General features: G+C 54.7%; 1 protein-coding gene across 1 annotated transcript in view; it reads right to left on the bottom strand.

Annotated features, from left to right (window-relative positions):
• FSTL4 (follistatin like 4) overlaps window positions 1-27,024 on the bottom strand; it is a 443,193-nt gene that overhangs the window by 121,118 nt on the left and 295,051 nt on the right. The window contains exon 5 of the mRNA XM_065874776.1: window positions 23,661-23,784. Within this exon, the coding sequence (XP_065730848.1) occupies window positions 23,661-23,784 (124 nt within the window). The remainder of the gene's footprint in view (window positions 1-23,660; window positions 23,785-27,024) is intronic.

The following is a 27,024-nucleotide window of genomic DNA, read 5'->3' on the forward strand; positions in this document are numbered from 1 at the left end:
GATCTTGGATGAGGGTCTTGGGGATGGGCGGGGCTCGGGGGGAGCCACTGCCCGCCCCTCCCAGGCCTCCATCCGGCACAGGCACTGTGCAGAGCTGTCTGCGGCGGGGCTGCTGCTCATGTGGAAACAGCGTCACCTTCAGTACTCACGACATGGAACACAGAACCTGCCCAGCCATGAGCGGCTTCAAGCGTGGCACAGTCACAGTGCTCAGAGCTCTGCAGTGAGAAACTCACCAAAACAAAGCACCAAACCATTAACAAGCCCCGACCCCGTCCCTCTTAGCCCTGGACGCTGGGACAGGACCTCCTTGGGGGGCCCTTTGTTCCGGAATTGCTGAGCTGTACCCAAGGCCTGGGGGTACCTGTGAGAAAGGCTGTGGTTCAGCCCTATTGACCTACCCAAGTGGCAGCCCCTGTCAGGACAGCTGGACAGCACTGAAGGGGGCACTTGGGGAAGAAGGGGTACCCCGTCTCTCTGAGTCTCATGCCACCTCGCTAATTGTTCCTGGGTCACAGGAACAACTTCTTGCCCTCCCTCCAAAGACAAGTGTCAGAGTCCATCAGTGGCTGCTCTCCACACCCCAGAGGTGGTACCGTGCCCTCCCCTCCTGTCCCTGCAGCCTGGGGTCAGGGAAGCACAGCCCTGTAAGAGGGCCTTTGGGCAAGGGAGCTCCAGGAACGGCCCCTCTCTGATGGGGCACTCACCAGGAGCAAGATAGCTTAGTGACACTGGCTTCCTAGCTGCTCTGTCAACATTTCAATGGTGCCAGAAATCCCAGGGGAACCCAGGCATGGGACACCCAGGTCCCTCCCTGCCCATGGGGTGAGAACAACCCCTACTACCCTGGAGGCTGGGATAACAGTGAGGACCTTGGAGGCTGCCAGGTCTGGAGCCCCAGGGCCAAGCAGGACAGAGCTGGAGGTCACATGTCTCAGCTTGGCCTGGAGGCTCAGTTGCGACTGTCCCACCACTGATCTGTCCAACTTCAGTCCTCTAGTCATGCAGACTAGGAATACAGCAGGTGCTTAACCAGTGTCGGATGAAGGTAAATTCTTGAACCTTCTCTCCTAATCCCTCCTCTGAACCTTTGTCTCACCCCAAGGTAGAGCCCTTTCCTTTTTTCTCTGTCTATTCATGTCTACCCCATCCCCATTCTTCAAGTCCATCTCAAGTCCATCTTCTTCCATGAAAGCTGCTGACCTTCACCATAGTTCCATAGCACCTAGCACACAGCCCCTGTGGTTTAGTATTCCATATTCACGCACTTCTGCCTTCTGCCCGTGGGCCTCATTTCCTTAGATGGGTCGGGAGCTACAGAGTGCACGGCCTGGGCCACCACTTCCTCCCCCTCCCCAATGAATGACTGGGCATGTCTTTCTTCCCCAGAATCTTTGCTGATAAAGAAGCCTTCTAAGATAGTGTTTCAGACCCCAGGAATGAGTGAGGGACCATAGCGTGGCTGGACAGGTGTCCTGAAGTTGGGGTCACCTGACTCCCAGCTCAGCTGACTCCTGGGTGGTCCAGCAGCCAGGCCTGGCACAAAACTAGCCCCAGGCCTGCCATTCTGCCTCCAGAGCTGCCCGAAGCCAGGCACCAGCCCTTGGCTGGTAAAGTAACCTGAGAGCTCCACGTGGCAGTAAGAGGCGGGGGATTTAGTTCACCTGACACAGCCAGGCACACAGTTGTTTATTTCCTCTCTCCTTGGCCATCAGTTCACTTGATGAGAACCAGAAATGGAGCGATGGCTTCGGAAACAAAAAGAATTTTGTCTCAACTGCATTTGCATCCAAATGGGCAAAATAAATTCCAGCGCCTTCCTGAGTGTGCCAAGAGCGGGGTCTGCGTACCAGGGGGTTGCTGACAGCTTTCCACCCCTGAGAGAGAGAGACGAGGATGAAAAAGGAGGCCGCAGAGCAAAGCTTTGCAGTCAATCTATTAGCGGTGGCGCAGGCGCAGCACCAGGAGGTGTGGCCTCCAGGCGGGGTGTGCCTCTCGCCCCTCTCAAAGGAAGCTCGGTGATTAATTATCGCCTAGGCTACCCGGGACTGCAAAGAGGAGAGTGAAGGGAGAGTAAGATGGAATTTTATCTCTGCATGCGCTGGTTGGGAAGCATGTGAGGCTGTTTGCTGCTCTAAATGAACAGAAGGTTTAGAGCCGCAACAATCAGCAGGCACCTTCGGCATCCGCACCCGCCGCTTAACCCCTCCGCGCCCGCGCCAGACCCTCAACCCACAACCGAGCTGGGGGGCAGGGCCCCTGCAAGAACCATGACGAAGCCTGCCAGCTTCCTCCACGTGGAGACAAGATATAGCCCGAACCCGAATCTTCCCTCTCGGTCCAGAGCCCTGCTTCCTGCCATGTCAGCAGCCCTCGGGGAGGTGGTCCCACAAGGGCAACAGGGGGACGGACCCTCATGGAGTTACACTTTCTGCAGGGTCTGTGGATCTTGACATGGATGTCTGAAGCCCCAGAATTTTAGCTGCCCTTCACCTGTGGTCTCCTACCTGCACCTGGCAAATCTATCCACAGACTCCTTTCCTTTCAGCATAACTCTGTGGGGCCCTGTTGAAATGCCAAGACGCTGGTTTGTTGGCCAGCCAGCCCGTCGGCAGGCAGCGACCCAGGCCCAGCAAGCCCTCGAGGGCGGCTTCCTACTCAGGTGCTGCAGTCTCTCCACGGGGCCCCCGGAGACCCAACCACTCCCTTGGAGGCACTTAGCAATCTGATCTGATTATAAATGAAGTACATTGGTGAGATAGGAGATGCAGAGGAGAGCGGGGCTTGGGGGAGGCTGGGGAGTTCTGTCTCCTCAGTGTGTGGAGCCCACGGTGATGACCGAGGGGACACCAGGGGGCTGGTGGAGACTTGCAGCTGGAAACTTGGTGTCTGGAGGTGTGGGTGGGCCAAGACCCCCCTGAGGAGAGAAGCTTGCCTAAGTGTCTCAGGAAGGCCCTCTGCCTGCTTTTGTAAATAGTTTTCCTGGAACGCAGCCACACTCATCGGTCTTATGGCTGCTTCTGTGTCATGATGTCAGAGTACTTGCCACCTGGCCACCTGTGGAAAAAGTTTAAGAGGCTGGCAAAGGAGAGGAGCTCACTCACAAAGGAGGTGGAGAAGAGGTGGAAGGCAAATGAGCGTCTCAAGGAGAGGGATCAGTAGGGCCTGCAGAGGTCAAATCCGCTAGAGGCTAAGGTGTGTCCGTGGATATGCCAACTGTAGGTCCCCAGTGACCTCTGTGGGCCTCAGTTTCCTCATCTGTACAAGGGTGTGGTGGAGATAGTGAGGGAAGTGGACAGGTTGCAGAGGGAAGAGCCAGGAGTGAGGGGTAGGGTCACGGAGTCCATGCACACAGATGAGCCCTTGGTAAGATGCTTGGCTGTTTCAGCGAGGAGCAGAGGGGCTGCAGGTATTAGGGTGTAAAGAGCAACCGACAAACCCTGCTATATCAGATCCAAGCCTTGAAAATATTTCTGAAATAGCTGAGTCTGCTTTCCTACCTTGGTTACAATTGTCCAGTGAGCTTCACAGACTCGGCCTTGTCAGGCCTCGAGTCTCCACAGGGGTCTGCGGAAATGGGAGCTGGAGTGTAGAGAGGGGAGCAGCAGACCCAGGGCCAAACCTCGTGGGTCATGTTACCCTGGTGCTGGCCCTTGTCGGGGTCAACTCACCAGTTCTTTCCCATCTCTTACCCTCTTTCCACACCAGAGCCCAGAAAATGTCTACTTAGTCTCTGAGGCTTTGCCATGCAGGCTCCATCCCTTCCTCCTGGAGCTGCACTGGCCCCTGGGTTCTCCGTGTGACCCAAGAAAGAGCTCAGCCTGCCAGGCCTGGCCCCAGTTCTCCTGCCTCTAAGTGCTCCTCCCAAGACTGTACCTCCCTGCACCATGGAGGTGGGCTTTGGGGTCTCCGTCCCACCTTGCACAGCCCAGCCCCAGTGGCCCACTCCAGGAGGGGTCTGGGCAGCCCCCCTGCCCCCCCGGCCTCCTAGAGCATGTCGTCTTGATTCCTCCCAGTGGTGCCACAGCTAGACCTGCAGGCCAGCCCTTGAATCCAAAAAAAAAAAAAAAGTGTGAAGTTAGGTAGCAAACTCATCATTTGAAAATCTCACGTTTCCTGAAATGAGATGATTCCCATTAACAAAACACCTTCGTTTTCAGAAAATCCATGTTCACAGCTTGCTCTGTAGAGCCTGCCCCCACAAGTTATGATTTATATTTTATTACAAGGTGAAAAGAGACAAAAAAAAAAAGCCTCACAAGGAAAAAAACAAGAAAGCCCACTGACTCTATATAGCAACTCTCAGGGCATTTGATTTAAAGGGACATTGTCATCTTTAATGTTTTCATCCAGAGGAATTAGAGAGCACCACCACGATAATTTAGAAGCCCCTGATTTAAGGGGCAGCCTCCGTGGTCTGGCTTCACTGTATTTCCCTTTTTATGGTTCCAGAGAGTATTTTCTGAGCAGTAATAATGTTAGGTGATATTTCTCCTTTGTCATGTGGAGGCCCAAGAAGAAAATTAAAACAGGTCCTTTCTTCCTCCCTCTCTGACAGCCAGGCTGTGGATTGAGGAGGACTGTCATGGGCCACCTGCAGCCACTTCATTTTCCCAAGGCCTGAGCCTGTCTCTTGGTGCTCCCACTGTGGAGATGGGGAGGTGGGCGGCCATCTTGGCCCCACGGGAAGAAACTCCTGCCCCAGCCACTGATCACAAGGGCCTCTCAATATCAACTCTTTCTGTGGCCCTTTCTGCTCCCACTCCTGCCTCCATGTTCAAGTCTCCATCACCTCCCGAGTTCTCCAGCCCGTCATCTCCCCTGTGGTTATCTCCGGGTCAGTCCTTCGCAAGCTGGCTTTGATCATGTCTCTTCCTGCTTCCCTGGTCTCCCTGACTTCCTTGATAAGCCCAAACCCTGTGGCCTGATCTGGGGGCCTATGGCAGAGACTGCCATGTGTTCATCTAACCTGCTTCCTTTCCCTCCTGTGGACATAGCTGGACTACATTTCCCAGCTGCCCCTGCAGTCAGGCGCGGCCATATGACTGACTTCACTTCTGGCCAATGGAGTATGTCAGGAGGGAGGCACATAAGTCCTAGCTGGGCTCCCCCAAAATCTCCTGCAAGATCTTCTACTCTCTCTTTCCCTCTCCATATACTGGCTAGGTGTAGGGCATCTAGTAAAGGAATCTGAGGCCCTATGAGATGGTAGAGCCACAAAAATGAAGATGCACGGGTCCCTGTGTCATCATGTGACCATGAACTGAACCCCAGCATCGAACTGTTACATGAAGGAGAAATAAATCTGTATTGTGTTAAGCCTCTGAGACTTGGGGTATTTGTGCCTGCGTTTAGCCTCCTGACTAACACAAGCCCTTGCTGCTCTGGTTCTAATCTTTCCCTCCAGCATCACCTTCTGCTTCTCTCTTACTTATCCATGACACAAGGGATACACTGGCCATGCAGGATGGTCCTGGCCTTCCCACATCTGGACTTTTGCTTGGGCTGTTCCCTCTGACTGGGATGCCTTTCCCTACTCCCTGTGAAATGCCAGCCATCCTTCTCTGAAGACTTCTGGCATCTCTTTGATTGGAGGTATTACACCCTCCTCAGTTTCCAGGGCATTCTGTAGGCAACCATCTCCCAGGCTTTTTGCCTTATCTCTGCACATGTACTGATGTCCCACAGGACAGTGAACTCCTTGGGGACAGGAACCACATCACCCTCGTGCCCATACCTTCGGTTGGAAGGTATGCTGTGTGGTGGCCAGGGAGCCAGCCTTGGAGGCAGACTCCCTGATTTGTGTTTCAGCTCTACCACCACTTACTGACAATCCGGTGCCTCAGTTGCTCGTCTGTAAAATAGGGATAAAAAGAGGACCCCGCCTCACAGAACCTGCTCCCAGGGAGAGATGGAAACACCCGTGCAGGCTCCATGTACCACTGCCACCCCTCTCTGCTGCAGTCACCTACTGAGTCTGGGTCACTCCTCACCCCATTTCTGATGCTCGTAGCCTTTGGCTGACCATAGTCTCTCTGATGCTCCTCCTATGTTTACATCCACTGGGTGATATAAACATCCAAGTGGATTACCCTGCCAGCCCTCCACTTTATAGCCCTCACTCCCATGACTGTATCCCGGAGCCTAGAGATCGTCATTATAAATAATGTCAGCCTGAAAAGGCTTATCTTCAGGCATCCTCCTCTCTGATCACTGCCCCCCCCCCCATCTCTTCTGGTTTATTCCTTCTGGTATCCAGACTCCGAAAACTCTTCAGCTCCACTGGGACCCACTATCTACTGACCTACCATCTAATTTTCCATCAACCCCTTTATGATGTCACTTCCTTCTCCCCCAGCTTCAGCTCCATGGAATTTAAGTCACTGGAATCATCCATTGCACACGCCCTCAATTCTCTGCCCTTCTCGGCCCTACTCCAGCCCTGGTTAACCCTGCCTGTGTGCTCTGTGCTTACGTCTGAGTAGCTGAACATGGCTGGGGACAGCACACCACCCTGCTGACTGGGGTCCCTGTGAGTCCATGACTCTGTGCTTCATACGAGCCCTTCGTGCTGCCTGGTGACCACGTCACCTCCTCTCCATCTGGCCACCCTCCCACTCCCCTGGACGATCGCTCCAGACCTTCTCTCTCCTCAAGCCTCCGCATCTCCTTCCCCATCCTCATTCTCAGCCATGACCTTGCTTCCTGACTCACTGAGAAAACAGACATCTACACATACTCCCACCACACCTTTCCACCTACCTCCACCTGTGCTCACACCGAGGGCTTCTCTCCTGTTGGTATGGATCTACCAGCCTCGCCCTGGGGCAGCCCCTCCACCCCTGCACTGGATTCCAACTGCCCTCACCTGCTCAAAGAAGTCACTCCAGGCGTGTCACCGCTTCCTTCCACAGCGTCATTTCCCCTTTCACTTGATTATTTCCATCACCATGCGGACATGCTCTTACTACCTACGCCTCCCTACTGTCCCTCCAGCTACTGCCCTATTCCTCTATTCCGCACAACAAAACTCCTCGGAAGAGCTCTTTATACCTCATTCCTCCAGTTCCTCTCTTGCCACTCGCTTTTGCCCCCCCTCCCCTGCCATCCCGTGGAAACTGCTCTTCGAGGTCACTAAAGACCCTGGAACTCACAAGCCAGTGCTCTTTTCTCTGTCTTCATTTTAACTGACCTCTCAGTTGCATTCGCAGATCTCACCACTTCTGGCACATTCTTCTCTTGGCTTCTGGGGCGTCGCGCTTGTCTGGTTTTCCTCCCATCTCTCTGGCATCTTCTCGCTCTCTTTTGCTACCTCCGCCCACCCCCATCTCCTGACCTCTTCATGTCGGACACTCGTCGGACTCAGTCTTGGTTACTGACCGAGAGTCTCCATCTACTCTCACCCTCTCAGTGATCTCATCCAACTTCATTGCTTCACACACTGTCAACATGCTAAGGACTGGCACATTCCATCTCCAGGCTGGACCTTGCCCTGACTCAGTCTCGTATACCCAGCTGCCTGTTCTGCATTGCCACTTGGATGTGTGATAGGCACCTCAAACTCAATATGCCCCCAAAGTAACAGCGATCTTCCCTCCCAAACCTACTCCACCCACAGCCTTCGCCATCGCAGCAAATGGCAACTCCATCCTTGCAGTCCTCATGCGGAAAACCTCATTCTGGACTCATCTCTTCTCTCATAACCACACCCAACCCATCGGCAAATCTCCTTGGTGCTACCCTTCAAAATAAACCCATAACTGCCCACTTCTCACCACCGTCATGCCTGTCACTTTGGACTTTGCCACCATTATCTCTCACGCGGATTATTGTAAATGCCTCCTGACCTGTCTGCTTGCTTCCACCCTTGGCCTGCAACAGTCTGTTCTCACTACAGAAGCTAGAGTGATTCCTTCAGAATATAAAGTCAGATCACGTCACTCAACTCAAAACCCTCTGAAACTTGCCGTTTCACTCAATGTAAAAACAAGTCCTCACGCTGGCATCCAGGGCCCTGCAGGACCTCTGACCTCACACCCTCCTTCCCACGCCAATCCAGCCACTGGATGGACCTATTCTCACCTGAGGGCCTGGGATGGGTCTTCCCCAGGTGACCTTGTGGCTAGTGCCCCTCACCCACCCCAACACCTGGCTCAGACAGCCCCTGCTTGGTGAGGCCTTCCCTGGAGTTCAGTGTTTAAATTCTGCCACCCACCTGCTGCTGCCTGTCCCCTGCCCTGCCCGCCCTCATCCTCTGGGCTGTTCTCAGAATCACTTCTTGTCTTCTAATCTATGTTTCTCTTGTTGTTTGTTTCTGTCTCCTCACTGGAATGCAAGTTCCATGAGACTGAGAATCTGTGTCTGTTTTGAAACCTGCTGAATGCCACGGCCTAGGACAGTGCGGCCAGGAGGTGTTTGTTGTGTGAGTGACTGCACTCTGCTTCCAAGGTGAAGTGCTTTTCACCTGCAGACCAACCTCGGGGGGCTGGGGGGGTGGTGGGAGCCTCGTGGAGGCTCGGGTGTAGGTTCTGGAAGGGCACCTCTGAGGCCACGCGGGCAGGACGCACCGGCCTATCTCAACTGCATCAGGAGGCCCTCCAGAATCAGTAATTGCACCCTTTGATGCAAAACATTTTGAAAAAAGGCCAGGAGCCAAGAGGACCATTTTTCATGCCAAATAGCATCACCCCAAACTCTTTTGCACTAATGTGTCCTGTCTCACGTGTGAGAAAAGCATTTTGCAAACGCGTATTAATTGATTTTTACCACATCCCTGCCAGACGGAGGAGGAATCGGTCCCCTCATCAAAGAAAATTCAGTTTCATGATTGAATCAGGCACAACGATGGAGTGTGGGGAGCCCCAGGGTGCCAGGGGCAGAGGAGAAACTCCTGTCTGCCCTCAAGCCAAGGCTTAAATGTGGTCACAAGTGGCCTCGTCACAGATGTGCTGGAGGGCGCAGCAGCTGCAGTGCCTGGGTTCAAATCCTCTGCCTTCTGGGTCCCAGCTGGGTGACCGCGGGCAAATTACTTAATCTTTCAGTGCCTCGATTTCCTCAACTCTAAAATGGGGATAAGCGATATCCTTTTCATAAGGATTGAAACCGGTTAACACTCAACAAATGTGATTAGTGGTGACAAATGCCACAGCCCCTGCTGCCTGTCTCCTCCGTCTGAGTACTTGTGTGCCTGACTGGCCCCAGCTCCCTGTCACTCACAGCCCGCAGAGGCCCCAGGCTGGACACAGGAGCCTCTGGAAGTGCTTGCCAGATCGGTCCTGGCCAACCGGGAGGAGGGCCCCTGCAGCGGTCCTTCACAGGCCTGTGGGTAGGACAGACTCTAGAAGCAGGGGTGCTTCTGGTGCAGCGGCCTTTGTGGGCCAGGCTGCAGGGGGTGGGAGTGGGTGGGACTGGGCCAGCTGTGCCCCCTCCTCTGGATACACTCCCTCCCCCCCAGCCACCGACATCCACGAGGCTAACACCTGACAAACCTGAGGTACCACAGGGGCCCTGCTGAAACACTCTGGGCATCACAGCGTCTAGAATTCCTTGAGTGGCAGTATAGTCTCGCTTGGCCTCTGAAGCCAGACTTCTGGGTTCAAATCCTGACCTGCCACTCCAGCTCTGAGACGCAGCAAGTTACTCTACTGCTTGGTGCTTCTGGGCTTTTTCTGCACAAAGGGGCTAATGACCGTCCCTTCCTCATAGACTGTCGCAAGGACTAATGGATGCACTTAGAACAGTGCCAAGGCACGTGCTAAGCACCCAGTAAGCATCGGCTCTCAACGCTGTTATTATTCCCCAAGATTCATTATACGGCTTGAGAAGGAAGCCCTGCAACACATCACGGGCCCTGTAGCTGCTCTGCCCCAGAGCCCTGGGGCCTCTGCACCGTGTGCTGGGTGCTGGGTCAGCTCACACAGGAAATACCCCATCATGGGAGGGCTTCCCTGTGTGGGCCCCAAACCATTTCCTCAGCAAGCGACTTGTAGGCAGGGTAACAGGGCCAGGCCTGCTGTGGTCGCCACTACGTTCCCAGGGCCCAGGCTGGCACTCGCTAGGCACGAATGCAAACCGGAGGGCAGATATTTACCTGTTGCTTCCACTTGGAAGCGTTGCCTTAAACTTGTGTTTACTCAGAGCTTCCTAACCTGATGGTTTTGTGACTTCAGAGACCACGGCTGTCACATGGAAACCTCCTCCAGTAAACTAAGCCATGGTGCTAGCCCTCTGACACCTGCCGGGGGTGTCTCGGTCACTCTGGAAGCTCACTGTTCTCTGCAGAGACCGCAGGGACAGCTGCTGGTCAGGCCACTCACGCTGGAAGCAACCACACATCACAGTGTCCCCATCTGAGGGTTAGGAACAGGGATTAGGGTCGGGAGGCCATCCCTGTACATTTGGGGAGACCCCCGGCTGTGTCACTGTAAGGACCATCTGCTCTCCCGTGATGAAGGCCACCTCCCACACCCTGGGCATCTTGGCAGATGTTCTGTTTGCAGATGTTACAGAGCCTGCAGGGTCTCAGCCTTCTGAGCCATGGCTCTTCAAAGAAGCAGGCTTGGTCTAGTCCAACACAGGCATTTTAAAGTTGAGCTGCCTAGACTCTGGGCCTGTGAATATTTCATCTACCCAGCTGCCCGGCTACAGCTGCTCACAGAGGGGCTGTGGCCTGCAGCCTCGTGGCCATGGATCACGGGCTTGGGCTGGGTGTGTGCCCTTCACTCCAAGCAAGATCAATAACCTCTCCTGACTTCAAAGGGAGGTGGGCACACAAGTGTGGAGGCTCAGGTGGGGCCCACGTGGACAGATAACTCCAGTTCTTCCTCCCATGTCCATTTAACCCTGGTTCTGCCCTCCTCTCCAAAAGCACTGCTGCCCAGAGACATTAATCAGCGCCCATCTAGCTGCCTAGAGTTTTCCCTCCACCTGTCTCTGCTTCCCCTTCACAAGAGCTGCTTTCAAACTCTAATGAGGCAGTGGCTGGTAGGCAGGGAGGCAGGGAGGCTGGGAAGCTTGGGGGAATCTGGGAATGAATAATCCAAAGTGAACCATCAGCCTCTGAATGATGGAGGGCTGACTCTAGGGGACCGGGAGCCCTGCTCAGCCCATGTTAATTTAGAGAATGCAAGGAAAACATTCAAAGTGGAAGCACGTTGGCATTCCTCTTCGATTAGATGCAGCTACCGACTGCTTCTCCATCCAGCACAGGCTGCTGCTCCCTTAGAAGCTACACAAGCAGCACTTAGAAGGTCTCCCACCACCTCCCCTCCTGTCTGGTAAGGGGTGTGTGTGTCCCTGGCTGGAAACAAGGGCGGCGGGTGAGGTGCTCTGTAATGATGGGGCTGCGGACAGTGAGACCCCAGGAAAAACTAGTAGAACTTCTCTGTGGGGCACAGTCAGCTAGAGAATCCATGGGGCAGACTGGACCTTTGCGTTTAGGGTAAGATATGCCAGGTTGCCTCCGAGCCTCCCTGTAGGTGTGACACCTGCTGCTCTCTTTCCAAATCCCCTCCTTTCCTCACAGCCAACGCCTTGCCTGTGAACATTCCACATTTTCTGTTTCTTCCCAAACCTGAAGCCCTGAGCTTCACCAGGAAGTGCTTCGTTGACCGCCCCCCAGTTCACAGGATGGTAATTCTGTACGTGATCTAACCCTCAGGCCACCAGGGTCCCCAGGGAGGACAGGGCTGTACCACTGGTCACGACACAGCAGGGCCCCGATTCAGCCCTCACTTTGCACTTACCCCGTTCCTGCAGGATGGGGGATGTGGTCCAGGAGACATGACCACCATTGTCTCCACGGAAAGAGAGAGCCTGAGTGTCACTTGTCCACTCAGCACCCCCAGGCGCCAGGGCCGGCTGGGCCCTAGGCAGCCTCAAGAGCTCTGTCGATGCTCTTATTTGACCTCTAGTCCTTTATAACCCAGCTCCCAACCCACCGTTTGTCCTGTCTGAGCCAGCCATGGGTGGCCTCCACTGACCCTTAGATCCCGCACCGTGCCCTGTGCCCTGGGTGCTGGGCGATGGCAGCCCCACGTGTGGTGGGATGCAGCTGCCGCCTGGACAGTGCTAGGCCTGGTGAGCTCCTCCTTGGCTGTCAGCCTGCACACAGGTGTCAGCATGGGGACCTCAGGGGAAGGGTGGTGGTCTGAACACCCATGAACGGCAGTGCTGTCCCCACGCCGTCCTGCCGTCGAGTACCAGCACTTTTCTAAGTGCACTGCACAGAGGGGGGCTTTGGAAGACCGGGACCAGCACCAGGGCTGGACACCAGGAAGAGGAGGCTCTGGATGCGCTTTTACTTGTGGGAGCTGAGAAGGGATTGCTATTTGATGGGTTTTGGGTCTGAGAGGAGAGCATCTCTCCATGGGGGACCTGATCCCTCAGGGAGCGTGGGGACGCCTGTTCTGAGTGTCAGGCCTGCTCCCTGGGGCCCCACCTTCCCCTATGGGCTGAAGCCCACTGGTCCTAAGGGGCTCTTTCCATGGTGTCATCGGAAGGGGACCTGGTGAACGTGTCTGAAAGCACCTGCGGCACGCGGACTTGAGGATCCAGGAAGAGCACACAGTGAGGGGCACTGTTCTGTAGTAGCATGTGATGAATGGCCCTCAGCGAGGGTCTGGCCTCACTGACCCCTCCCTCTGCCCCATCCCAGAGTCACAGATCGTGGGGATCCTTCTGGATCTTGGCCTCTGGGGAAAGAACTGGAAACTCCAAAGGGTCCCGTCTAGAGCAGGCTGTGTAGCCAGTGCCTAAGCGCGCAGGTGTGACTCTGCAGACCCGGCTTTGTGTTGGCGTCTGTATTAGCAGCTGTGGGCACCTCACAGGCCCCCAGCCTCCCCGGCCTCAGTTTCCTTACCCTCAGAACTCGGCGTCGGGAGGGAGGCCCTGCCAGGTGCGGGTGTAGCGTCTGGCACGCAGCGCTGTGTGCTCTGGAGGGCCATCAGCGCCTCGCCAGTGGGGCTGTGTCTGGAGAGGCTCGAGAGCATTTGGGAAGATGAGTGAACCTGAGGAGGCACTCAGAGGGACCGCCCGCCCATCTCACTGCCCCTCCTGCCACCTGTGGAAGGCAGAGTCCTTTGGGCCCCATTTCTACTCCCACCTGGATTCGATCTGCGATCCTGACAGGTGTACAAACAGTTGTGCCTGAAGCACCTGAAGACAAACACCCATGCCGTCTGGAGCAGAGTGGCTCTCCAAGGCTCAGCTCACGGGTGCCTGGGGCAGCGCACGCACAGCCTCCCTCCCACCTCCCCTGGGCAGACCTTACTCTGGAGGATCCAGGAACGGGACCGCGCCAGAGGACTTGGAATTCTGGCCAAAGCCCGAAATGGAAAACCATTTCCAAGTAGCCCCATGTTTAAAGAGCACCAGAAGGCCACTTAACGCCGGTGGACAACTGCTCAGTGGTCCTCAGCTCATTGTCGCCCTCAGCCCACAGGCAGGAGAAGCCTCAGGACTCACTGGAAAGTCTGCACAGAGGAGAATGAAACTGGTTTCCCGCCTGGACCTCCGCGGAGCCCTCCTGCAGTTCAACAGACTGGTAATGCACATTGTTTGTCCTAGTCCCAGGCTGGATGCCACGGGTCCAAGAACAAGAGCAGAGTCCAGAAGTGGAGGCAAAGGTCTGAGGCCCTCAGAACCCCACCAAGTCCTGTGTGCGCTGAGGCGGGAACTCGGGGCTTGGAGCACACGGCCGTGAGCAGCTTGCCTCCTACCCAGAATCGAACATGTTCTCTTCCGTCAGTGGGGACACCTCCCAGGTCCCCATTTTACTGCGAAGGGCATTTGAATCCCAGTCGCCTCCTTGGCCTGGGGCCTCCTCCTTACAGCGTCCAGCCTGGAGCCTCCAGGGGGCATTTGGTAAGGACCCGTCAGATGACCCGTCAGATGCCATAGTTATAAGGGGATCTACAGGTGGCTTTGCGCTCTCCCTCAGAGGGCCAGCTTTTGGGGAAAAACAAGTCCCACCAGGAGAGGGGTGAGTGAACTACAGCAGGGGTGGGAGCTATCTTGGCAGAGGACACCTCTCTGCCAACCCAGTGACCCAGATAACCCAATACCCCCGAGGAACAACGGTGGGCAGCTGACCCCGGCCAGTGTCACGTGTGGGCAGTAGGATGACCTCCACCACCAGGGAGCCACCTGACTGTTCTGCATTCTCTCTGGGAACCACTACAACTGCCTTGAACCTTTTTGCTTTGCTGAGATTTAGAAAAATCCATCGTGGTTGTTAATCCTTTCAACAGGTGTTTATCAAACACCTACTATATGCCAGACTGAACAGCCACCTTGTGGAAAGCTCTAGGCTTCTGTCTCTCTCTCCTGCTCCCTTGTCCTCCAGCTGGAACAAAATGCCTCGGGCAATAACAACCTTGCCTGCTCTCAGACACAGCCCCTACCTTCCTTCGCCCTCTTGCCTTCGGGGTTTGCTTCTGCCTCGTCCCTTCTGCTGCTTCCTGTGTTCAGGTACTCTTGGTCACGTGGGCTCCGCCCATACATCCACCACCTACCATCTTCCCTCCCTTCAGTCCCAGGCCCAGCAGGAGGGCCTGGGCCCTGGGCCAGTGGGAGGCACCCTCAGCCTTCGGGGGCTGGAGAGTTGCTGAGTAATAGTCACGATAAGGTGAGGACCTGCGAGCCAGCAGGTGTGGCTGGTGCAGGGGACACCTGGATGGGTCACCAGGGTCTCCAACCAGCCCCTCACGTGCTGCCTGAATGCCTGTTTCAGGCAGGCAGCAGCAGCTTGGGCGTTCCTTGCCCTTCCCTTCTCCTCTCCCAGGAGAAGACAACTCCCTCCGCCTATCGAGGTCCGGTCTGCGCCCAGAGCCTGGCTCTCCATCCACCTCCTGCCAGGGGCCACCCTGGTGCTGGGGCTTGCGAGTGCCCCCAGCCCCAAGAGTGGCCCATATGCTGCCCACCCTGTTGGTTGCTGTGCCCATGTAAGCAGAGCCCTTGCCCCGTCGCTCCCCAGCACTCTGTTCCTTGTCTGGCCCACAAGCTGGGCCTGCAGAGTGGTAGTGGCCGGGGAGGTCTTGCGCGGCGCTGTCACAGAGCCTGAAAGGAGGTGGCTAGAGATGAAGGAAAGACCACAAGGTACAGGACAGTGATTTATGCTCCAAGTATCCCCCCCAGGGGCGCACAGCCCTGGGAGGGCTCACCTCTCAGGCACATACCAGGCAGGCCTTCTCCACGCCTCAGACCGCGGGGGTCTCAGGTGCCACAGAGCCCACACCACCCCCAGGCCACATCCACACTGACACCCGGGTGTTGCCGGTAGGACAAGGGGGCAGCGGGCTGGGGGGCACCCTGCCTTGCTTTCTGGGCTCTCGCCTGGAGCCTGAGAGGCAGCCTTGGCATCTGAGGAACCCCTTGGAGATCTGGGCTCTGGACAGCTCATCATTCACATCCCAAGCCTTCCCAGCACCTTAACCCCAGGGAGCAAGCTGGGAAATCAGTAATGTGACCTTCAGTGCTTAACCGCACGTTTAGGTCCTTGAAGTCCTCACAAAAGTTTTGCAAAAACAGTGAAATTTATGAGGACAATAAGGTACTATCCTGGTAAAAAGCTGACATTTAAATTGTTCTCATTTTATATCTTTGTAATGAAATTTTTTGTTTCCTCTGCAGCCATTTCTGAGTATTTACTAACATTTCTGTTCTATGCAAAACTTCAAGTCAGGCTGGCTGGGTGGCACATGAGCATAAGATCCACAGCCTGGCCTGGAGTGCCACCAGGAGTTCTTACCTCAGAACAGGGAGAAACAAGGTATCCAGCCACCCTGCCCCTGCCCCTCCCTCGAAGAGGAGGGTCTTAAAAAAAAAAATCACCAAAGCATCCTATTTTAATGAGTTTTCTTTGCAATTTGTATATAATAGATTTTCGATAACCTGTAACAAGTTCATTTTCTACTATTCAATTGCTCTGCACTGAGGCCATTGACAGCCTCCAGCTGGGATCTTTAAAAATGGAAAGTGCTTGAAAACTCAGTTCCAGACAATGCTAGAAAGTGGGACCAATAGTGCAGCTGTTAGCAGCAAACCACTGGAGATGGGAAAGAGGCCGTCTGGGTTTGAAAATTCCAAGGAGAAACTAGCAGAGGGCGAGTTGGCTGGTGAGCAGCAGTTCTGGCTCAGAACTGACCCCTCCATGGTGTGATGCCGGGCGAGACTGTGTCACCCCAGAGTCCTGATACATGCGTGGGGGGCCCCATTTTACCACCCTGGCTCCTCATGGGGGTAAGGCACTCATTGAACACCGCCCCTCCCCCCCTCCCCCATCACGGGCTGCCAATGGCTTTTCCTGCCCAGCTGGGGCTGAGGGGTGAGCACGCCCCCTCGGCTGTGTTTCCACTTTCACAGAGAAGGGAGGGCCTGGAAGGACAGAGTTCAGGCCCTGGAGCATCAGTTCCTTGGGACCTTAGACAACAGCCCTGCTCACTTTATCATCTTGACAGTCATCACTGGAGATCTGAAGCTAAAAGGGCTTCCAAGGCGAAGTCTGGCTTTCCCCGTGATGCTCAGTGCTCTCTCCAGCGCCTTATGGGGTATGGGGTATGGGGTATGGGGGGGGGGGTGCGGGGGAGGCAGGGTGCGCACCTGCAGTGAAGGGGCCTCACCACTCCCCAGCAGCTCCTGCCAGGCCCGCCGGCCGGCTGGGGTAGGCCCCCGCAGATCCAAGCGAAGTCGGCCTTCTCCTGGCCCGGCCCCTCTGTCCGAGATCTGTCCTCTGGGGCCCCACTGGTCAGCCATCGTTCCTCGTGACAGCCTCCTGACTCACTCCAAGTCTTTTGCCCCATTTGGGACCAGACCCTCCCAGCATCTGTTCAGGACCCTTTCTCCTCGCCCTTTGCCTGATCATCCCCAGTTCTGTGTGCAGGCCTCCCTGCCAAGCCTGCACCCAGTTATTCTCCGTCCCAGCTCCTACTGTACTGGGTGGTTGTTCTGTTTCCCAACTACTACAAGCTCCCTGCAGGCAGGGCTTGGGGGTCTTGCTAATGCTGTGTCCCCTGCCTGGTGCTTGGGCTCTGGAAGTGTTGGCTGACCTAATGTTTTCCTCCTTCTAAGCTTCCTCATCTGTGTCTGCACCTTTCCTCATGTGTGCTCTCCCTGCCCTGGCCAGGCTCCCCTAAAGTGTTCTGGTCACCCACTCGGCCCCTCACTCAGTGGACCCTGCACTCCACGTGCACCTGTGTGGAGAGAATGGGCCAGAAGCTCCCTGCCCAGATGCTCCCTCCTTTCAGAGCCTGGCCCACACCAGCACCAGGGCAGATGTGCCCAGTCTTCCTACGGTGCCCCAGTAACAGTGCTGCTGCCTTTTCTGGCGCTGGCCTGAGTCAGGGAGCTGGGGTCTCTGTGCTCAGTGGCTGTGGTCCAGAGGCTGGTCCTCCCAGCCTGCCAGGGCCCAGCTTGGGGGTCTCAAGCTGCCAGGGGCTCCAGTTTTCAGCAGGGCATGCTGTGTCCTCCTCCGTGGGTGCTGGCTTTGTGATGCGGCCTTAGGTGGGAGGGCGATGGCCGCAGGGGCCTGTGCCAGAGTCTAGGAGGAAGTGCAAACCCACATTCCATGCTAGTGAATTATTTTCCAAGGTGCACAGATTTGCACCAAGGTGGCAAAGCTGACCTGCTGGTGTGGGAGCGGGGCAGGAGCCGCGGGGCTGAGCCTGGACCGCTCACGGCCAGGGTCTGCTGCCTCTGCTGGGCATGTGGCTATGGGCTGAGGAGCGGCTCTGAGCATGATCCCTTGTCTGCACACATAGATGCTGGGAGTGGGGGTAATTAAGTAGCGGGCAGGTGACCTAATAGACTAACAGAACATGTGTCCCGAGGAGGCTGAACGGCCGGTCAGCGGCCCTGGGAGCAGGATGAGAGCTTTATGGGACAAGCAGCTTCTGTCTTCATTAAGGGAGCATTAGGCCCATGTGGGCATCAGGGGCTCACCTCACACCCCAGTCACTCATCCAGCAGATCAGGGGCGTCGGTAGAGGTGCCCTCTGGCCTGGTCTGGCCTGGCTGGTGCTCCCCTACCAGTGATCCCACCTGTGAGGCCCCAGCAAGCTGCTTCCTCTGCGCCCGCCCCGCTCCCCGTCCCGGAGACGTGCTAAGGCCCTCCGTGACCCTTGGTGACACTGTGCTTGGATGCCTCTGCTTGCCATGAGCACATGGTGAGCAAAACAGCCTCTGGCCTCTTGGAGCCTATGGACTAATACGGGCCAGATGACAATCGTGTGGCAGGGGCTGGGGACACACAGAAACCTTTATCATCACCATCATCACCTCCATCATCGACCTAGCTGGCTACTGATTACTTAGCACTTACCATATACAAGGTAGCATTCTAATCACTTTACACGTATTACCTCATTTAGTGCTGAGTAAAACTGTGTGGTGGTTAGTATACCCATTTTATAGCTAAGGCACTTGAAGCTCAGCTTAACCTCTGGTAAAGACCTGTCCAAGGTCACACAGCTAGTCAGTGGCAGAACAAGGATCTGAACAAGCTCTGACTCAGTCCACACTCAACCACCAGGCCACAGTCTTATTACTGTGTAGAGACGAACCCAGGGCTATTGGCACACAGAGGAAAGCGTGTGGGGCTTGGTAGAGGAGAGAAATTAAGGAAGACTTCCTGGAGGACGAGACCATTGAGCTGGGACTTGAAATTCAGGGAAACCCACGGTGGGGACAGTGAGATTCTCCTTAATGGAGAATGCTGATGAGCTGCAACCTGTGTTTAAATGCATGAAATGTTTCTGGAACCAGGCATTTGGGTTCTCCTATCTGCTGGCTGTGTGACTTTGGGTTAGCTACTTAACTTCTCTGAGTTTCAGTTTTTTCGTCTGTAAAATTGGGACATAATCACAGTGCTGACACATGATAAATGTCAGATATCATTTTATATGACTCAAGTAGTAAGAGCTCATTACTAACTAAAGCAATATTAACAAGCAAAAAAGCATTCAGATGGCACACTGACATTGGCTTCAGGGGCACTGAAGCTCACGTGGAAACTTTTTGGAGCCCCTCTCTCCACTGGAGGTGAGGAGAAAGTCCTTGGCAGGGGGTAGTGAGACTCATAGCACCTTCTGATACCAGTTTCCAGTTCCTCCCTCCAGTGGCCACTCCAATTTAGCTGTTATATGCTCTTGAGCAAATGAGGGACCAAGAGAGGGAATCTGGTTTTTTTTTGCCCCTTGATTTGCAAGTCCTGCATGAGGCCTCACACATGTTGGGGTTGGGGAGTCATCACACTCATGGTCTTAGCATCCGCCAACACCGACACCAGCGCACAGGTTACTCCTGCTCTCCAAACTCAAGAGACAAATGTTCTCAGATAAAACTTTTGATAAACCCCATGCTATCTGAAATGTTGCTATTCACTCTCCCAAACTAAGGAAACGAACAGAGTAGGATAAAGTGGTATCCTTACCAGCTGAATTTCCTGTCTGAACTCACGCTACATGGATAAAGAGCCGGACAGATTTGGGGGAGGGATGGTTGCCGTTGTTTTACCATCACAGGGTGGCTGTGAGGGCTGACTAAGATAACCTGTCTGGCATGGCGTCTGGCCTGGGCGGGCATTATTCATTCCAGAAGATAACGACGTGCGAGGTGAAGCCGTAACCATCCTTTCATTACGCAGAAACAATGGCAGAAAAACCACTGTAAATTCGCCAAGTGACCACCTCTGTTTTACAGAGTTGCCCTGATACAGAGGTATGGCAGTAATCAGATTAAATCATTGTTTTCCTTCCTGCTTGCCTGGAGCTGAGGGAGGGCATCTGACTCTCACACAATCAGCTCCCTGCAGTCCCCCTGACACGGGTATTCCTCCTGGACACTGTGCACCTGTGATCCCAGATGTTAACACGGGAAGCCCTTTATCCTGCACCGCGAGCTGTGCAAACCCTTCCTTGGCATGCAGCACATTGCTCTCATAGGAAAAGGACAAGTATCTTTCTAAAAAGCAGAAGGAACTTGTAATGAATTCAAAGTGAGAGAAAAATCCTCGTTTAACATGTTTTTCCCATGCTCCCAACCCAAGCACTCAGAAAAGTGCAAAAACATGCATTATGAGAAAGATTTTTAAGCGAGCAACTTTTAGATTTATTTATCGAGATGAACAGACAGGCTGGCATGCACCATGCTTACCAGCAATCCTGGGGCCTGGGTCTCTGTCTCATAGCAGGGATGGGAGGTTCTGGGGCTTGTTAGGGATGGGGAGGGAGGAGTGGGGAGGAAGGGTGGGGGACACGTGCGGAGGGGACACTGTGTCTTTAGTTCCGAGATCAGCCTGTGATTTGGAAAGCCAAAAGCAACCTGAAGAGAATGTTTGGATGATAAACAGAGAAAGAGAGGGAGGCCACCCTCCTATTCCACTGCCATCACTGTACAGAGACGGGTGATTTGCAGCCTTCCCACCTTCTGACAGAAAGAGGCTGACCTGACTTCCACGGCTAAGGGATCTGTCCTCTGCCCTCCTCGGGGGAGGGTCACCTGTTCTGCAAAGCCAGGAGGAAGGTGCAGCCCCATCATGAACCCGTTCAACTTAGTGCGGCAGCCAGCAGCCCTAGAATCCCTGGCATTGCCCTCAGCCATCCGTAGACAATGGCAAACACCGGCCCAGCCTGGGCTACGCCAGCTGCATGAGAAGACGCGATTTAGGAGATCCACCCGCAACACCAAAAACTCATAAGTACAACGCACTTCTCCAGGGAAAACTCCCCTAGACCCATCCCTTAATAGAGCGGCCGAGTCTGTGCCAGGAGTCACCCCACAGACCCTGCCCTGCCTGGTACTCAAGGATCCTGGCAAAATAGAGACTAAAAAATACAATTTTAAAGCCTCAACTTTTGCCAGCCTGTCAGCTGCAGTTCTGAAAATTAAACCCAAGATGTTGCTGCTGAAATGTTTCAGATACTACTTTCCGAGTTTTAGGGAGATTTCTTTAATGCCCATTGATTTCTGGTTAAAAAGTTGTACCTGTATGTCTCATTTCAATTTCCTATTTAACATTCACTGAACCATAAATCCATTGCCAGAGCAATGGGAATTTAGAGTTCTTGTGACTTTGAAAGACCATTGATCCCGTGTGCTCCGAGTGGCTGACTGTGAGGCCTCTATGGCAGGGTTAACTCATGCTGCAGCTTCCTTAGCGGCCGCGAGTTTACGTTTTATCGCATATCTGTTATTTGGGTTGGGCTGTGATGAATGGTTTCGCTGCCCGGTTCAGAACAAGTCCAAGGCGACAGCAGAATCTAATTTGCTTTAAAAACGGTGATTATAAAGCTTTTCAAATAATAATCCAGGAATGAGGGAAACAGACAGCACATTGCTGTACATGGGACATATGGCTGGAGGTGAAGCAAGGACTTCCCTCCTTTTCCACAGGCGGCTCCCCTCGTAATGACCTTCACTAGGGAGGCCAGGGAGGGCTTCTCTTTCATCAGGGGTAACAGGGATGCTGCCATTTCCTTGAAAGTAGAGCCATTAGCTCCTATTTGGTCCCAGACCGATTCCCACGGAGCGGGCTCACGCGCTAGAGGCTTCTGTGGCCCCAGGTACCGGGACGGCGCCTAAGCACTGCCCTTCTCTGCCTAACGATGCCATCGTGGGACATCTGAGTGCGATGCTCAGTGTATCCCCCAAGTCCTTGAAGTCCAGCCTTGGCCCCCAGCTCTTAAAAGGCACTGATCTTTTTCGTTACAGTTCCTTTTTCAGAGGGGCTTGAGCGCACAAGGCACTGTCTCAGAGCTGCCCCCAGAGAGTATGCTGCTGCTTCCCTGATGTGGAGGGCGGCTCACCCTGTCATCTGCCCCGACATCTACTCTCTTTCTGTTCACGTCCTGCGGGAATAGCATCATCAAGAGGGCTCCGTTTGGGGAAGCTGGATGGAGAGGAGCTTGCGGGAGGTGGATGCTGAGGACAGGAGGGGAGGGAGGGTCTCGTCCAGCGTGTGCGGGTCAGTGCCTAACAATGGGCTCTCCAGAGGGGAAAGAGCACCCTCGCCCTTTTGCAGCATTTGTGTAGGTGTAGATTTCTGTGCTGTAAACACTCCTACTACGGCTGATTTAAAGCTACCAGCCATTTCACTGTTTGCCTTGCAAAAGTCCTGAAAAATCTAAGAATTGTCTCACGAGCTAGGTCTCTGGAGTTGCTGATACTTCCATACACTCTAAAATTTAGAGATTTATTTCATGGAATAAGCTCCTCAATCCACAAAGCAAACCCCTCCCACAGCAGATTGAGCCTGCAGTCATTCACACCTTATTATGAACCACCAGATGCAGATATGGGTTTTAGCCGTGGGCAGGAAGGAGGAGGTTGGGGAGCCACACCTAGTCACCGTATATCAAGCAGAGCCTGGGAACTGGGGGTTGGACTTTGGGCCTTGGTAACAGGGACGTCGTGGACTGGAAAGGCACCGCCTGCAACAAGCTCAGGGACATTTCCCACAGGGAAGAATCACGCTCATTTTTCTCCTCTTAGGTCACATGAGTACCTCTTCTATCTGCCACAAGAGCTCTTCCTGCCAACAGATCACAAGGATTTTCAGGCCTTGTGAATGTTTGGAGTAACAACAGCACACAGAGATGTCCACGAAGCAGGAATACCTTCCTGGAAAATGGAACTCCAGGTACAGGCTGGGGCCGGGGCCGAGGATGCCAGGACCTGTGGCTCAGGGTACTCAGGGCACCCTGGGGATCTCATCCCTGCTCCCCCAGTTCCAGGGCCTGCAGTTTGGAGCCGCGAGCTTGCAGGTCATGTCCAAGGGCGCCTCACACAGGGCACACACATTACCTGCTTTAAGCAGAGCCTGAATGCTGTCTGTCGTAAAGGGACTTCAACTCTTTGGGGCCAAGAATGTCCCCTCTTGTCTCGGGTTAGGGCCCCCGCATCACCCTTCCCTCTCCTCTCCTAGTGAGCTTGTCTGCAGTTACCTGGGGCTCCTTCCTGCATCTCGCATCTCTTGGAAGCCCTGTTCCAGCCCCAGCTACGGCTGGCGTGAGGTCATGTCTTGGGGCAGCACCTCAGGGAAAAGACCTGTGTCCTTCAGCTGCCCTACCCACTTGCCATATGTACTAGCGACCCCACAGAGGGTCCACTCCGGGCACCTCCTCCGTTTTTAGGTAGCGCACCCCCTTGTCTCTTCTTTTCCGGGGATTCCCCTGCCTCTCATTAACCAGGACCCTTGCTCTTCATCATCCTCCACAGTGACTGTTCCCTCTCCTGCCTGGCCAAGCCTCCAGCACCCTCCTGCAGGGTTTACCCCCAGGTAGGGTTCCCTGATGGGGCCAGGCCGCTGCCTGGGGAGAACCCTAACATCTGCTCCCCCCATGTGCAGTCACAGAATCCCCTAGCGATGTGAGGCACTGCCCTCCTAACCATGCTCACGTCGCAGTCCCGGGTCCCTCAAACGATAGCAACAGCGTGAAGCAACTTTATCCAAAAGGAGCAGAGCGAGTCCCCCCGCCCCCCACAACCCCTACCGTCCTTACTCTTCCCTTAAAGCTCAGGCTTGTTGCAAAACAAATTCAACTGCTTTCACCTATAGAAGAAGCCAATCTTGGAAACAACCAAGGACAGACTCCAGGCCCCTGACACCATTTTGGTGCAGGAATGTCTGTTTGCCCACTGCGAGCCCCGACTGGGGCCTGACTTACGGAAGGCTGTGTAGAACTCATGGAGGGTCAGGAGGCCGTCTTTGTTGTCGTCATCAAATCGGAGGAGGTCGCCTGGTGAGCACCCCAGGAAGTCCTCTTCCAGGCCCTGCTCCTTCAGCATGTGCTGCGGGTGAGAAAGGGAGCAAGGCTAGAACCGGGAGTGAGCTCAGAGCTGTGGGCACTGCTGGAAAATGGCTCAGGCCAAGTGGGTGGGGCTGTGCTCACCAGCCTCTCTCTGTGTGTGTGTGTGTGTGTGTGTGTGTGTGTGTGTGTGTGTGTGTGTTCGTGTGGGGACTCCAGCAACAGCTCGGTGGGCCATGAGGAGCATCGAAATCTCTTTGGTCTTGTCTTGTTTGATTCTCTCATTTTATAGATGAGACAACTGAGGCTCAGAGAGGGAAGGGACTTTCCCAAGGTCACCCAGTGATTGGGGCCGACTGGGGATTAGCGTTCAGGTCTGTCTTCTCCCTGCCTGGGCAAACAGACCCCAGACAGTCTGAGGTGGGAAGGATCCTGTGGTCACCTGATCTACCCCTTCACATTGTAGATGGGGAAACAGGGAAGAGAAGGGGCCTGATCAGATAAGCCCAGCAAACAGTGGCCGAACTCAGTGGCTCCCAGCTATGTAGAGCTGGAAGGTCACTGCTCCATCAGTGTTCCCCTCCCCGCCTCCACCAGCCCACTCCAATCTCAGGGCAGCACATCCTAGCCACAGCACTCGCCCCGGGGAAGGGAAAACTGCCATTCTACTGGCCTAGGCTTGGGCCCCCGTCTCTGCCCTGTCTTGCCAGGAACACAAACCACTACCCTTAGGATTCTGTCATGGGGACCACGGGGGAGCCCCTGTGAACTCCTCTCTGGATGTGGCCTGGGCCACAGGGCAGAGGTCTCCCCAGCATGACCAGTCACCTTTTGGCATGTGTGTCTGGAACTAGAGTCTTGCAAGGAAAATGCTCAGAAGGAAATCTCAGAAGAAAGAAAATGATTTTATTTTTGTGGGGAGAGGGGAACAGAGGCATTTCCTCTTTATTTAAGTCTCAGCTGGGCCTGCTAAGTTAAATGCAATTTAATGTGATAATGTTAAAAAAATGACCCTTCACCCAGCAAGTAAGAGTGTTCGATAAAAGGGCGATCAACCGTAATGCCCGAAATCAATCTTCCAAAGATGGAAATTTCCCTTTGTCTACTTCTGTATTGGAAATTGATTAACTTTTCATAGGACTGACAAGTTTTTCCCTGACGCCGCTGATTCAGTGTCAAGGAAAGGCCCATTTTAGCTGGCCCCTGCTCGGCAGATTTATGAAATGTACTTTAAACACATTAAATTTTAAAGAGGAAATCATAGTCCAATTACCATGCTTGTTAATGGCTTCAGGTGCCTCGGGGCATGTCTCCGCCGGGTTAGAGCAATGCGCCCAGGAAGGTTCTGTTTACCTGGCAGCTACCGGGAGCCACGTGGGCCTGGGGCACCAAGAGCCCACAGCTGCCTCTGTTAAATAAGGAGAAAACGCCTGCCCTCCGGGCTCCCCGCACAGCCTGTATTGCGGGGAATCGAATCGCCAGATGGCTCTTCTCACAGGTAACCGTAACTAACAGGACCTGGGCTCTCCCCAGAGCGGCGTGGGTCACCTGTGGGTCCCTGGTCCCGCCCCTTGGGCTCTTAGCCATAGCTGGGGGCTGAGTGTTGCTGGAAGTGGCGACATGCAGGCTGGCATGTGCCTGGGAGGCCTCCCGGGGTGCGGGCCGTGGATGGACTTGCACATGCTGCCAGGTGTGGGTGAGCAGGGGCGGGTCTGCAAACGCCTTAGGATCTGTGTTTCCCAATACACTCCCTGGAAGCAGGCTCTGGACTGGCTGGACTTGAGAAGGGGACCCTGCGTGGGGAAGCGTCTGGATAATTGCTCTGTACTCAGATTTTATGGGCACCTGTCATCCCCACAGACTTGGAGAGGATCAGGTGGAGCCTGTGGTAGGAGCCCTCCCCACAGGGAGCCCCCTGTACCATGAGGAGAGCAGGCCCACTCACCCCCCCCCCTACCCCCCCAGCCCCCGGGTTTTGTCTTAGTTCACCATGTTCTACGTATGCAAGTCTCTTGATTTCTTGGAGCTGCTTCCTCATCTAAAAATACTTGGGAAGGGAGCACCTACCACACTAGCACCTACCACACAGCAAAGGGTGGCTGAAAGGTTTAAGGAGGAAATAGTAACAATAATAAAGGTGATGATGACGAAGTGATGCTGACGGCTGTCACTTACGGAGAATGTGCTGCGTGCTGGGCACTGGGCTGAGGACTTCACGTCTTAGCTCATCTAACCTTCCTGGTGACCCTGCGATAGTCACAGATAAGAAACGAGGCACAGAGAGGCGAAGCTGTCTGCCGAGACCCACTAGGTCCCTGTAAATGCTGGAGCTGGACCTGAACTCAGGCAGTCTGACCGTGAAGTCTGCGTTCGTAGCTATTCTACCTCCGAGCGAGGAACACATCTGTGTTGGGCACATCACAAGTAAAGGGCCTTGCTTAGTGCCGAGCCCACAGTGGGTGCTCGGTAAATGTCAGGACCCTCCCTAGCCTGGTCCTTCCTGGTGACCTGGTCACAGCTTTGATGAGGTCATTGCTGTGCCTTGTGAAGGATTTCTTTAAAGTAGCATCAAAGGTGGGGACTCATCCTATTACCTGTCCTCTGGTGGGGGGCACTCTGTGGTCTCTGGGGCAGAGCTGCTAGGCCCTCCCACCCTTCCTGGGGAGGCTGACCTCGTCCTCCCTCCATATCTTTGGCCCTGGTGTGGCTCCAGGGCCCCAGGCCCTCAGAGACAGACAAGCAGAGTAGGAGCAGGAACTCAGGCCCTCGGGGCCACCCAGCGTGCCTTTCTGCCACCAGCACCCAACAGGCCCACCCTGCAGCTGGCCTGCCTGGTGCCCTAGGTTGCTCCTTCCTTGCTTCTGGTTGCTGCAGATGCTCCCGGCCCTTGTACCACCTTGTAGCTGGACAGAGGGACACGTGTGCTGTGTCTGGGAGGGAGGCCCCATCCAAGTGTTTTCTCAAAGGGAAGAGCCGTGTTTGGGGGTGGCCACAGGGCTTCCCGCAAGCCAGCAGGCTGGGATGCGGGCTACTGATTCCTGGATACCGCAAAGGGCGAGGTCCTAGCGGAGAGGACGTGGGGACACCCAGGTCACAGCTCCAGAAGTGTTTGGTGGGAACCAAACCTGCTTCCTTTGAACCTCTCTGCTGAGGAAAGCAAAGGACTCAGGAAGAAAAGACTTATTTCCTAATGAAAACCTCAGAGCCCAGCCGGTGTGCAGTGTATGTTTCACCAGCTAGCTGAGAGTGCCTCAGAGCTTGTTTGTAAATATTGGCTGAAGGT

The sequence above is a fragment of the Phocoena phocoena genome, chromosome 3 (genome assembly GCF_963924675.1).
Source record: "Phocoena phocoena chromosome 3, mPhoPho1.1, whole genome shotgun sequence".
Lineage (NCBI taxonomy): Eukaryota > Metazoa > Chordata > Mammalia > Artiodactyla > Phocoenidae > Phocoena > Phocoena phocoena.